The sequence below is a fragment of the Eretmochelys imbricata genome, chromosome 9 (genome assembly GCF_965152235.1).
Source record: "Eretmochelys imbricata isolate rEreImb1 chromosome 9, rEreImb1.hap1, whole genome shotgun sequence".
NCBI classification, from domain to species: Eukaryota; Metazoa; Chordata; order Testudines; family Cheloniidae; genus Eretmochelys; species Eretmochelys imbricata.
In genome coordinates, this window is record NC_135580.1 from 48912501 (window position 1) to 48927205 (window position 14705).

Consider the following 14705-nt stretch of genomic DNA (forward strand, 5'->3'; position numbering starts at 1 on the left):
GCCTTAAAAAAACTTTCCTTTCAAACCTATGGCCCCTTGCTCGTTCCTTTATTCCTCCCTCAAGATCTCATTCCTGATAGCCATCACCGTGGCCAGAAGGGTAGAAAAATTGGACTGCGCATGGCTGACCCACCTTACACTACCTTCTGCAGTGACAAGGTCACATTACATACCCATCCTCTCTTCCTGCCAAAGGTCTTGGTAGATTGTCATATCCATCAGAATGTCCACCTATTGTAATAAGCCATAAATCCAGTGTCTGTATTAGGACCATGATTTTTAGTGTCTAGCAATTTAAGCTCCCAGGCTCATCTGTTGAAAGGGTTTTGCATGAACCCACCCCAGGGACCTTCTACAGGCTTCCCAAGATACACAAACAAGGGAACCCAGGCAGATCCATCATATCTGGCCATGGCACTCTTACTGAACCACTCACCACACAAAGGGCTGGCTTCCTCCAGGACACAACTAACTTCCTCCACAAACTCCACAATATTAACAACCTCCCTCTAAACATCATCCTCGCCATCATGGATGTCACTTCCCTATATACCACAATGACTGCATAGCTGCCCGCCTCAAATATATTTACAAGACAATGGACAACCCTCAGATATCAACCCCAAACACATTGCCAAACTCATCCACTTCATCCTCACCCATAACAGTTTTACATCCAATGACAAACACTTTGTCCAAACCATGGGACCAGCCATGGTTAGTAATGTGGCTTACCAATATGCCAACAACTTCTTCGGCCACCTGGAAGAAGAATTTCCGGACAAATGCACCACAAAATAAATGAAATGCCTGAGAGATATCAAGGATATTTTAATCCTCTGGATATATGGCTTAAACTTCCTTGTAGATTTCAACAGCCACCACCTGTCCATTAAACTCTCTCTGGAACACTCCCACATGAGCATCAACTTCCTGGATACCACACTCAGCTTCAGCAATGTAACCCTACAGACAATCATATACAAGAAACCCATGGACCTCCACCTCTACCTTCATAGATTTTAGTAACCACCCAAAACACACCATGAAATCGGTTATCTACATCCAGGCACTCAAATACGACAGAATATGCTCTGAAGAAAAGTCCAGGATATACACCATAACTCATTTAAAACCACCTTCACCAAACAGGGACACACCACCAGAGAAGGAGATCATATCATGGAACAGGCAACCCAGATACCTTAAGAGAACCTCCTTCAATACTGAAATAAAACCCATGCTGACTGCACACCCTTAGTTGTCACTTACCAGCCCACACTAGTTCCCATACAGGGTATCCTCAAACAACTACAACCCAAACTCAATGGGGGCCCCATCATGAAAGAAATCTTTCCTGAACACCACCTGTTCTGACCTTCAAACAACTCCCACAACCCCTCTCTAAACTCATCAGTAAACAAGCTCCCCACAGACCAGGATGCACCACCTCAAAGTGGCACCAGACCCTGCCAGAACAGATGCAAAATCTGCAGACATATCTTCAGTGATAGAATAATCAACACCTCCCACAACACACCTTTCAAGAGCTGTGGATCCTGCACATGCTTATTACATGTGGTATACCTCATCCAGTGCACTAAATACACCAATAACTATGTGGTGAAAGCAGACAATCTCGCGAATGAACTCTCATAGGCAAATGATAAAAGATAAAAACACTGTACCAGCTATGCATAAACACATTTCACAAAGTGATCACTCTGTATCTGACCTATCATTCCTCATCCTCAAAGGAAACCTGCATAACACTTTGAAAAGATGAGCCTCGGAGTCTAAATTCATTACTTTGCTAGGCACCAAAAATCGTGGACTGAAACAGAGACACTGTATTTATGGCTTACTACAACAATCTGTAAACCACTAACCCCCCCTTCCTTTTTTTTTTGTCCTATGACTGCAGAGCTGTTAATGAGCCACTCTACTTTGTATAGTTCCTTACAACATGTGTGAACTATTTGTTAAACAATCTTTTCCACCTTGCATTTTGCTGTGATGCTGGGAGTTCCTTTCCCAGACCTGAAGAAGAGCTCTCTGTAAGCTTGAAAGCTTGTCTCTGTCACCAACAAATTGGTCCACCCACATGGTCTCTCAAGACAAAAAAAAAACAAAAACAAAAAGTTAAGCTAGAGTTAAGGTTGAGAGTACATATTCGAGCTCTAGCAGTAAAATTATTAAGGAATGGTGTAATTATCCCCGAAATAAGCATTACAAATCCAGGAATTTAGAGTTTAACCTTAACTTAGAAATCCAAACACACTGAGGTATCCAAACACACAGATAAGGCACCCAAACACTGCTAACTGTGCCCTGTAGTGACCACATGCATAAACAAATGTGTATTAAGGCCTTTATTAGAGTATATTAATCATCTGAAAGGTTTAAAAGTGCTCTTTGAGAGCCTCCCTCCAAAACCTGTTGGCTCTGATCTTAATTTACATTGGTATAAATCAAGAGTAACTCCATTGGTTTCTGCATGAAGTTCTGTGCAGTGAAGATGAGAATGTGTTACTACATTCTTGTACACTGGAACAAATTAAAGGGTTAGGTGCCCCACAGGAACTCGTGGAGGCAGTTCATTGGTTAGAAGTTTTGGGATCTCACTGCTCCCCTTATATAAGCTGTGAGTTGTGTCACAAGCCCAATGTGCTGTCTCTGGGGGAACAGGCTGTGCTCTACACCTGTTTCAGCAGGCTTGACAGCTAGTCTTTTCCACTGTACTCTCTCCTCCCAGATTCCTCACCGAGTAGACTCTTGACCCCCAACTCATTAGCTGAGGCGTTGACTCAGAGCAGGAAATGCAGCTCGTTCTTTGTAATAGTGCCTACTCCCCTGACTGCAAGGGATTGGGCTTCCCCCTGCCTTGGACAAGCCTTGGACCATGGGTCTATACTGACTCCTCGTAAAGGGTGACAGTGGGCACTGCTATAGGCTGGAGATGAGGCCTGAGCTGCCCTCTGTCTGAAGCATAATCCCTGCAGGATTCAGGATGTCCGAACACTGTTGTGTGGGGTTGGGTTTAGGGATGTTCTCTGTATTTGTGAGTCTTCTGAGGGAAGACCATTGCTAGTCGCTAAAATACTTGCTATTTACCCTCCCAGCCTCCATAGTCTGATGTAGCACAGTAAATGATTTGGAAGGAGGAAGCTAGGCCTGGTCAGTGTGCGATCTCGTAAAAAGGCTCAAGTCCTGACCCACCTGGCAGTTGATACCTTCAGATATCATTCCTCCCATTTCTCTTTCCCTCTTCCTGCCTCAGGTCCCCACACCAGGAAAAGAGATTAAGCTAAAAGTCAGAATCCTCCAAGAAGGGTGTTTGTTATACTGGAGGAGAAGGAAAGTGTTGTTCTTTTTAGACTCCTCACAACAATTTACATCTGATTCATGACGCGTATGTTACTGAATAGAGCACGTCATCTTAATCCAAGAGATCTAGAAAAAGGACTACAGTAGAATCTCAAAGATACAAACACCAGAGTTATGGACTGACCAGTCAACCGGACACCAAGTGAAACTGGAAGTAACCAATCAGGCAGCAGCAGAGAACCCCCCCGCCCCCCTCCAAAAAAAAGGGGGGGGGGAGCAAATATTGTACTGTGCCTGTATTGCATCTTGGAGATAGACGCATCTGGGCTGCCTGTCCCTACCCCTGCACACGGGGTAGCCACTTACAGCAAGACCCTGGAGCTGCTAGCTCAAGGCAGCAGGAGCCAACAGAGCAGGAGCAGCGCTGGGGTCTGCACTGCTTTCACCTCTCCCCTCCCACCATGGGAGGGGGATGGGCTGTTAGCACCCCTGCCCCACCCCATAAGGGGGACATGCTGTTTATACACACACACCCCCGTAAGGACGGGGACAAACTTGCAAACTCATACCGGTGCTGAGTAGGGAGCTCAGCTACTGTTGAAACCTGGCCTGGAGAGTCAGTTGCTGGATCTGGAGCCCAAATTGCACTTTGTTCAGAGTTACAAATATTTGAGAGTTATGGACAAACTCCATTCCCAATGTGTCCGTAATGCTGAGGTTCTACTGTATGTATGCTCCATAGACCTCAGAGAGCCATTTTTCTGTGTCCCCAGTTCATCCTTCCTACTTTAGACACTTGAGGTTTGTAGTGAGGGAGGCTTAAGTTCAGTAAGTGAACCTTCTCCTTCAATCCCATGAGATGTCTCCAAAATATTAGCAGGTGCTGATTTTTCCTCTGCTGAGGAGAGAGTATCCACATATTTCTCCAGGCAGTGGGTCTCTTCATTTGATTGCAGTGCAGATAAAAGGGGGTTCAGGTCTCTCTCTCTCTCTCTGGTCCATCAGCATAGATTTGTGATTATCTGGAAAAACAGCTGCTTATTTTCATCACAAGAATCCATCTCGACAAAGTTATCCTGCTCGTGGACTACAGAGAAACAAAGGTTTGGTATAGACCCAGTACTTCATCTAGCAAGCCCTTCTTTTCTCAGGCTTGATAGTATCCTGGTGAGTTGCAATCTTGTGGCCTTTCCTCTCAGATCTTTTCTTTTATAGTGTGGGTTCTCCTCCCGGTATCTCTGCTCAATTAGGTCACTCCCACCATTGCAAATTTGTCTCTGAGATGGTGGAACGTTCTAGAAACCTGGTCTAGGGAAACCTCAAGATCCCAATTCATCTGGATCACAGCAGACACCTGTCTGACCAGCTAGGGATGTGTGCATGGGTTATTTTTTTGACTCAGTTCCTATGCTTATATGAGAGGAGCAGTTGGGCCCCAAACGTCTCACTATTGACCTGCTTTCATGAGAGCTGATGGGGGTGGGTTACTCAATATTCTATTCCAGATTGATAGATTGTCTCTTAACAGGGAATCTATTTACAGGCATGGTCAAGATTGTCTGTTTGTCAGTGATCGTGTCTGTTCATGTAAAGATGGGGCATCAGGACACTGATTTAAACTAAATAAAATTTTCAAAATTCTCTCTCTCTCTCAAATTTTGGATTGTACCAGTATCTAGTAGGAAGTTTTCTAGGATGTCAATCATTACTGTGCTCTTATCTTTCTAGAAGGTTCAGAATATGGTATCTTTCTGTAATAATGAGAAGTCTAACATATACAGTAATACTTATTGTAAAAATACCTGTGTGACTGTTGTAGGATGTTTGTTGTATCCTCTTTCAATTCCGTCATTCCCTCCAGTAGGAACAGTATCCTTTTTACGTGGCAGGCTGCACTTGAACTCGATGCTGTGATGCTATGGTTTTCTTCAGTCTGAATATTTCTCTGTAAATACAGTACACTTCCTTATTTATTCAGATGGCCTGGGGACATCTAGAAGTTTCAGATAACTAGGCATTTGGATGAACAGAGTGCTGTTTTGAGCTGCAGTCTCACTAATATAGAAATATGGGGAATGAAGGGAGTAATGTTGATATTTGCTTAATATTTTGCACTTTAAGTTTATTAAAACACCCAAATTGTATTAAAACCACTGTGTACATAATTCTGAATTTTTCTGAGCTGCTATAAAAATACTAAGCCATTAATTAGTGCCAGCAGGCACTAACAGGTTGACTGAGAATTTATTAGCAGGTGATTGGTTAACATAGGGCTACATATGGGGCACACTGGGATTTGGATAACTAGGATTTTTGGGTAAAGGGCATTTGGATAACTGGAATTATTCTGTAATTCCATTTACAGGTTGCTGTATTTGCTTCAGCAAGAAACCTCCAGCACGGAACTGAGAACTGAATGTGCAGTAGTGCTAGGAAGCCTTGCGATGGGTACAGAAAACAATGTCAAATCTCTACTAGACTGCCATATTATCCCAGCCTTATTGCAAGGTATCTTGGCTTTCATTTAATGCAATATACTTTGGTAACTATTTCTACAACACTTGTGTTTTAAATAAGCAAAAAGAATGAAACTATATGTATATTCACAGGATTGCTGTCACCAGAACTGAAGTTTATTGAAGCTTGCCTCCGATGTCTTCGTACTATTTTCACCAGCCCAGTAACTCCAGAGGAACTATTGTACACAGTAAGTTTTAGGCAATGTATCTTTGCTCTTGTATATAACTTCTGTTCCTGCAATGCAGCCGTATTATGTGTGTGTGCTGATGATGTCATCTGTTTGTGATAATATTTAGGTATGGTGCTACTAACACTATTAATATTTCACTCATAGGCATCAGGAGTCCAGATATCCTGACCCTGCGAACATTAATTTTTTGGCAATGGGAGATCCTGACTACTGATGCCACTTGTACACCAATTAACTGAAAATTCTAGCTTTGTGGCCTATTGTATATAGAAGATGTGAGAATACAGATGGTTTGGTTTAATTCAAGTATCATTTAAGAGGGGAAAAAATCCCATGGTATCACAGAATTATAATAGTTAGAACTGGAAAAGACCTACTAAGGTCTAATAAATCATGCAGGCAATACAGCATTTTCTTCTAACCTAAATTTTTAGTGCATTATTCAGTTTTAAATATTTCAGGTAGCTTCCATCATTTAGCTTGGAAGATCCTCACTGTCAAGATATTTTCATCTTATAGTTAACCTGTATTGTCACTTCCTTAGTTTGTTAAAAAGGGCAGAATTTGTCTGGCATAATCTTTCTTTCTGGCTCATGCATCATCACCAGCAATAATCTATCTTGAGTCTCATGTGCCAGGCTAAATTAGCAGGGCTTTCAGTTAAAGAGGGAAAAAAACCCTCTTGTTTGTACACTGAGTGAATTCAATATGGCATTTGAGAGAAAATGAACATGGACCCCGTACAGTGTCATTTTTACAGACACTTTTCAGTGTTGACCCACACCGTAAGCTCACGGTATACATGCAACACTCTGCATCTAAGCAGTCAGGAACCAGACTTGGACTAAAAAGCATTCAGGCCAAAATTTTTAAATGCTTGCACTGCTAATATTGCAGGGATGGGTGGCTAAAATATGGTGTTTAGACACCCTGAGATCCATTGCATTGTCATTGTGTGCTGGGCTTCTGCAAGAGTGCTTGGAGTCTTCAGGTGGGAGCTGGGAATAAAAGGGTGATGAAAGGCATGGTCCTTAATTGAATTTTCAGAAGCACTGAGACCGCCTCCTATACATCCAAACAAGTATTGCTGCTCTATCTTGCCAGAAGCATTGAGATGCATCCATATGGAAGTGCTGTTTGGTTTAACATCAATGATGATGAGACTTAGGGCATGTCTACACTTACCTCCAGAGCGATCGGTCCAGCAGGGTCTAGTGAAGACGTGATAAATAGACTGCCGAGCGCTCTCCCATCTACTCCAATACTCCACTGGAGCAAGAGGCGCAGCCAGAGTCGACGGGGGAGTGTCAGCAGTCGACTTACTGAAGTGAAGATACTGCGATGAGTAGATCTAAGTACGTCGACTTCAGCTGCGTTATTCAGGTAGCTGAAGTTGCGTAACTTAGATTGATTACCCAGTGTAGACCAGGCCGTACAGATTTTCTCAGTTCATGCAGCACATTTTTATTTTTTTTGCAGGCACATTCCAAACATTGTAGGAAATCATCACCGGATAGTTTTCTTGTTCCTTAAGTGTGATGGGTTTTCTGTACAGTGTACATACATTTCATGATGGTTTCGATAAATTTTACTCTCCATACGTGATGCCATGAAACACCTCCTGAAAGTAACAGCCAGGCATAGCCAGTTAGTGACATCGGTGAAATCCTCGTCCCATCATTTAGAGGCCCAGTCCATCTCTCATTAAGGTCAGTAGCAAGACTCCAATGGGAGGTGGATGGGTACTAGGTACACCACACAAAAGCATCCGTCACTGCTTTTCATTGCAAATTTGTCTTTAGCAGGCCAACGCCTTGTCAATTCAATCAGCAACTGACTAAAAATGTTGCCTACAGCGGCAGAACACTGCCCACTGTAGAGCCTTATGGCCCTGCAAAGAGTGCTGGAGATTCCACGTGTGTGGATATCAGGCTTCTTAGTGGCAGTAATTTGGTATCTTTTATTAATGAGATTAGAAGTTTGGCTGATGAAGGTAATAGTGTTGATGTAATAGACTTCTGTAAGGCCTTTCAGTTGGTACAGCATGATATTGTGAGTAAAAAACTAGGGCTGTCAAACGATTAAAACAATTAATTGTGATTAATCATGAGATAAAAGAAGTGATCAATTGCCATTTTAATTTCACTGTTAAGCAATAATAGAATACCATTTATTTAAATATTTTTGAATGTTTTTTACATTTTCAAATATATTGATTTCAATTACAACACAGAATACAAAGTGTACAGTGCTCACTTTATATTTTTTTACAAATATTTTCACTGTAAAAAAGATAAACAAAAGAAATAGTATTTTTCAGTTCACCTTATACAAGTTCTGTAGTGCAGTCTCTTTACCATGAAAGCGCAATTTTCAAATGTAGAATTATTTGTTTTAGATAACTGCATTCAAAAACAAAACAATGTAAAACTTTAGCACCTACAAGTCCACTCAGTCCTCCTTCTTGTTCAGCCAATTGCTAAGATAAACAAATTTGTTTATATTTACGGGAGATAATGCTGCCTCTTTCTTCTTTACGTCACCTGAAAGTGATGATAGGCATTCGATGGCACTGTTGTAGCTGGTGTTGCAAGATATTTATATGCCAAATATGCTAAACGCCATCAGTAAAAACCAGTCACAACACGGGCTTGCCTACTGAGGGACAGGTTCCAGGCAATTAGAGAAAGCATAACTCACATCATCAACAATCCTTATGTATTGGTGAGGACTTGCCTATCCCTCCTTGGCCACATGGTTTTGCATACATATGTGACCACTTTCACTTTCGACTCCATCTTTGCTGCCTCCAGATGTGACTCCAAACAGTTTACTCGCCCAAACATCAAGCCATAGACCTCATGCTGAGAGTCCCTGCTCTCATCCCTTCAGATAGACCCACATCACGTATTCATAGGGATTCCCTTCCTCTCCTCCCCGGAAAAGACGATCATCGTCGACACATGTCAGACAATATGACCACTGTTTTCTACAGCAACAAACTGGGATAGGGGGGTCACAAGATCGACCGCTCTATACACAGAAACAGTCAGTCTCTGGAATTGATGCATCACTCATCAGACCCTCTTGTGCTTGCAGACTTGCTCTATTTTATGATCGACCATGAGTGGGAACTTCATGGTTTGGTAGTGATATCTTCACCCAACGTGGGATTCCAATCAGAAACCTCTTTGCCTCGCATATAAATAGGAAATGCACCATGTACTGCTCCAAGGGAGGACTCGGCCACCACTTTCAGGGCAATGATCTCCTATTCTCCTGGTCAGACCAAATCAGCTATGCTTTCCCTCCTTTACTGTTCTTCGGGTACTGCACAAGATCCAACGAGATGGAGCAACGGTCATTCTGATCGCCCCCAGCTGGTCCAGACAGTTCTGGTTTCCAATCTCCATTTCATGTAAACCTGTCCACCAATTCCTATCCACACATTCCCTGATTTGCTGACACAGTGCAACAGCGAGATCAGGCATCCCAATCCACAGGTGCTGCTGCACCTGAGAGCATGGTATTTGAATGGGTATCTGCATTAGAACGGATCTGTTCTTCAACTGTGCAAGACATCCTCTCCAGCAGCAGGGAGGAATCCACCAGGTGCTGTTACTGGAGCAAGTGGAAGCGCTTTGCCTCCTTGACCCAACAAAATCGGAGTTTCACCGGAATCAGCAGGGATCCCCCTCTTCCTAGACTGTGTGCTATTCCTGAAGGCATTGGGTCTCTCCATCAACTCTCTGAAAGTCCATTTGGCGGTAATTAGCACATTCCCGTGGGGTCACTCTGTCTTTACACACCTGCTAACTGCTAGCTTTTGGAAGGGTCGCATCAGAACCTTCCCACCCCAGCCCATCACACCCCAATGGGACCTGAAACTAGTTCTAGCTATGCTAATGAAAAAAAATAACCATTTGAACTGTTAACATTGTGCTCTATGTCCCTTCTTTCTATGAAAGTCTCCTTCCTTCTTGGTATCACTTTCGTGAGAAGGGTTGGCAAACTCGGAGCTATGATAGCAGACCTGCCTTTCACAATTTTCCACAAAAGATAGTCTCACTGAGCCTGCATCCCAAATTCTTACCAAAGGTAATCTCCCAGTTTCACATCAATCAATCCATTCACTTAACTGTTTTCTTCCTGAAGCCCCACACACCTACAGAGGAACACAAATTCCATTCTCCGCACGACCATTTCATCCTCATTCTCACACCCTCTTCCAGCTTAGGTACTGCTTGTTAATCATCCTCAGTGGAATACAGTAGGGCCCATTACTTGAAGAAGAAGAAGAGGTTGTTCCCCATTATGTAGCTGTGCATTTGATTTTTTTTTTCCCTTCCTTAATGTAGTACTTTCCACCTGTCTATTGAATTTCATCTTGCTGATTTCTGACCAATTCTCTAGTTTATTAAGGTAATTTTAAATTCTAATTCTGTCTTCCAAAATGTTTGCAACCCCTCCCAGCATGATGTCATCTGCATATTTTATAAGCATACTCTCAGTTCCATTCTCTGTCATTACTGAAAATATTGAACAGTATTGGACCAGAGACAAATCCCTCCAGGACTCCAGTTGATACGTCTTCCCACTTTGACAGCGAGCCATCGATAACTACCCTTTAAGTATAGTTTTTCAACAAGCTGTGCCCTTATCTTATAACAATTCCATCTAGACCACATTTCCCTAGTTTCATTTTGACAGTTTCATGTGGAACTGGATCAAAAGCTATATTAAAATCAACATACATCATGTCTACTGCTTCCCCTTGTCTACCAAGCCAATAACCTTGTCAAAGAAGGAAATTAGATTGGCTGGCATGATTTTTTCTTCACAAATCAATGTTGGCTATTACCTATCAACCTGATAATCCTCTAGGTGCTTACAAGTTGATTGTTTAATCATTTGTTCCGGTATCTTTCCACGTATCAAAGTGAGGTTGACCAGTCTACAATTCTTCAGGTCCTGTTTGTTCCCCCTTTTAAAGATAGGTACTATGTTTCCCTTCTCCAGACCTTTGGGACCTCCCCCATCCTGCAGAAGCTTTCAAAGATAATAGCTAATGGTTCTGAAATTGCTTTCAGGTAGCCCTTTTAGTACCATAGGGTAAACCTTGTTAGGACCCGCTGACTTGAATTCATCAAACTTACTTAAATATTCTTTAACCTGTGTTTTTCCCTATTTTGTCCTGCATTCCTCTCCCCTGTTAATATTAATTGTGTTAAGCATCTGGTTGCCATTAACTTTTGTAGTGAAGACTGAAGCAAAATAGGCACTAGCTACATCAGCCAATATCCTTCATGCCTCATAATCAGGGTTGGGACCAGGGAGGAGCACAGAGATTGTACTAGAAGACAAGCTCCCTTTGGTCGTGGATACAGGCAGAATCTGCACACTCACACTTCTGGACCTCTTTGCAGCCTTGTGACACAGTGCACCACAACGTATTGGTATTGCTAACACATTACATAGCAGGAGAAGATGGCCCCGCACTACAATCATTCCTCTCCAGCATAACTCAAGTGGTAATGAGTAACTGCTCCTCCTCTCTGAAGGCCCTCACTTGCAGGGATCCATACCATCCCTGCTTCTCTACAATATTTGCATGAGACCAGTGTCAGAGATAGTGAGATACTGTGATTTTGGCTGCAAACGGGATGCCAATGGCAGTCAGTTTTATATCTCATTCTCAACTGGTACAGCCACCGCTACTGCTAATGAATCTGAATACCTACAGGACATCAGCTCTTGGATGAAGACCAGTTGGCTCAGCTGAACCCAGGCGAGATCTAAGTGGTACTGGTTGCAAAGGGGGAACTCTGAAGAACTGGCCAAGACATTGTCCCTGCCTTCCATCGAATGCATACATCCTAAATTCAAGGTGGTATGACGCCTCAGTGCCCTTTCTGACTCCTTGCTAAGCTTGGATGACCAAGTAGCATTAGTCTCCAAAAATGCCACCTTTCACCCCAACTGGTAAGGGAAACTCCTTTGCTTCTTCTTCGAGGAGTACCCGCTCATAATGATCCATGCATTTGTCATCTCTAGGTGGGGTTGCTGTAACTTGTTGTATCTAAAGCTAAATGTGAAGATGATGCACCAGCTCCAGCTGGTATAGAATTCAACTGCCCACTTTCTCAATGGCTCAGGCTGTTACAAGCACGTCAGGTTTCTGTTTGTGTCCCTCCACTGGTTCCCAGTCATGTTTGATCCTAATTTTCAAAGCAGTTAATGGATCAGTTCCCAGCTACATCAAAGACTGAATTTTGATCTATGAAGCACTGCGACATCTTGTGTCTTGTGGCACAACTCAAGAAAGAGATCTTGGAGTCATTGTGGATAGTTCTCTGAAAATATCCACTCAATGTGCAGCGGCAGTCAAAAAAGCGAACAGAAAGCTGGGAATAATTCAGAAAGGGATAGATAATAGGACAGAAAATACCATGTTGCCTCTATATATAAATCCTTGGTATGCCCACATCTTGAATACTGTGTGCAGATGTGGTCACCTCATCTCAAAAAAGATGTATTGGAATTGGAAAAGGTTCAGAAAAGGGCAACAAAAATGATTAGGGGTATAGAACAGCTTCCTTATGAGGAGAGATTAATAAGACTTGGACTTTTCAGCTTGGAAAAGAGACGGCTAAGGGGAGATATGATTGAGGTCTATAAAATCATGACTGGTGTAGAGAAAGTAGATAAGGAAGTGTTTACTACTTCTCGTAACACAAGAACTAGGGGTCACCAAATGAAATTAATAGGCAGCAGGTTTAAAACAAGCAAAAGAAAGTATTTCTTCACACAACGCAGTCAACCTGTGGAACTCCTTGCCAGAGGATGCTGTGAAGGCCAAGACCATACCAAGGTTCAAAGAAGAACTAGATAAATTCATGGAGCATAGGTCCATCAATGGCTATTAGCCAGGATAGGCAGGAATGGTGTCCCTAGCCTCTGTTTGCCAGAAGCTGGGAATGAGCGACAGGGGATGGATCACTTGATGATTACCTGTTGTGTTCATTCCCTCTGGGGCACCTGGCACTGGCCACTGTCGGAAGACAGGATACTGGGCTAGATGGACCATTGGTCTGATTCAGTATGGCCATTCTTATGTTCTTATCCTGGGACGAACGCAGCTACAACAATACTGTGTACATATGATGAACAGAAACAATCAGTTCAAGTCCCAGACTACAGATATCTCATTTTGTTTAATTAAATCAGTTTTAAATGCAAAAACATTTTGATAAACTTATTTCTTTTCTTGTGTATCCAGCACATTTAAGATATTCTTATTTAACTATTTTTTAAATGCTCTTTTTGTGCATTTTTAATTGAATTCCAATTTCCATCCAAATACAGCTTGACACAAATGAGTTAAAAATTAATCATCTAGTAAATAGGAAATACATCATTCATCATTTTCTAGAACAATAAAAATGTAAATTAAACACTGTAATTGCTGAAATGTGTTTATAGATAAGTGTATCCTCCTGGCTAGCAAAAAAAAAAGTAGCAGACTTAATATAAAGGCTGTATTTAGTTGCAGATCAACCAATGAAAATCAGTATTTCGTTGGGAGAATAACTAAAAAGTATACATACAAAACAAGTTTGAAATCAGTGATTGAAATCAAGGTTTCCTGCTTGCAGATTGATTAAAATCTGATTTTAAATCAGTGCACTCTATTGTACTGTAGCATATAGCTACAAGAACTTGTATATTACTGACATAGTGGAATAGTATATATATATATTTGATTTTTTTTTAAATTTAATTTAATAGGAAATTGTATTTTTTAAAAGAAATTAACAAAATTAACCAATTTGATTTATGATGCTGAATTTCATAGCAAAAGTTTTTAGTATTGGTTGATTTTAGTATGTGGCCCATTTTTGGCAGGGCTATATTAGTATCCTATCATTGAATCTTATAAATTCAGTGGTACTCAACCTGTTTACCATTGTGGGGCGCATATGCAGCTCCCTGTGTTATGTGGGTCTCATCCACACAATATATATATATTACCTGTATGGCCCTGAGGATGTCACATGGGCTGCAGCTGTGTGCTGATTGGGCCATAGGTTGAGAACTGCTGAACTACCTGTTCCCACAAGGTGGGTGAGGTAATATGTTTTATTGGAACAACTTCAGTTGGTGAGAGAGACAAGCTTTTGAGCTTACGCACAATTTTTCAGGTCTGGGAAACTTACTGAGAGCTAGTTTACACTAGAAGCTCTACAGTGGCACGGTTGCACCGATGCAGCTGTGCCACTGTAGCACATCTGGTGAAGATGTCTTATGCCGACCGAAGAGAGTTCTCCTGTCAGCATAATAAAACTACTTCTGCGGGAGGCGGTAACTATGTCAGCGGGAGAAGCTTATTCGCACCCCTGAGCGACATAAATTATACTGACCTAAGTAGTAGTGTGTACAAGCCCTCAGTGTCACAGCTAAATACAAGATGGAACAGATTGTTTAGCATAAGTAGTTAACACATATTTCAAGGGACCATTCAAGGTGAAGTGGCCCATTAACATCCCTCCAGTCATAGGGAGGAAAGAAAGAGTAGAGGGAAGCAGCTGATGGGGATTGTTAGTGGGTTACAGATTGTTGTAATAAACCATAAATCCAGTCTCTCTGTTCAGTCCATTATTTTTAAGTG

The 14705-nt window shown here is 42.0% G+C and overlaps 1 protein-coding gene across 12 annotated transcripts in view; it reads left to right on the top strand.

Moving 5' to 3' along the window:
* Positions 1 to 14705, top strand: part of ARMC8 (armadillo repeat containing 8) — a 181819-nt gene that overhangs the window by 60578 nt on the left and 106536 nt on the right. For all 12 annotated transcript variants that reach the window (XR_013347187.1, XR_013347191.1, XR_013347188.1 and 9 more), the window contains 2 exons: positions 5693 to 5835; positions 5937 to 6034. Coding sequence is in view for 3 of the 12 variants with exons in the window: in XM_077827229.1 (XP_077683355.1) it covers positions 5693 to 5835; positions 5937 to 6034 (241 nt within the window). In the remaining 9 variants the exon portion in view is untranslated. The remainder of the gene's footprint in view (positions 1 to 5692; positions 5836 to 5936; positions 6035 to 14705) is intronic.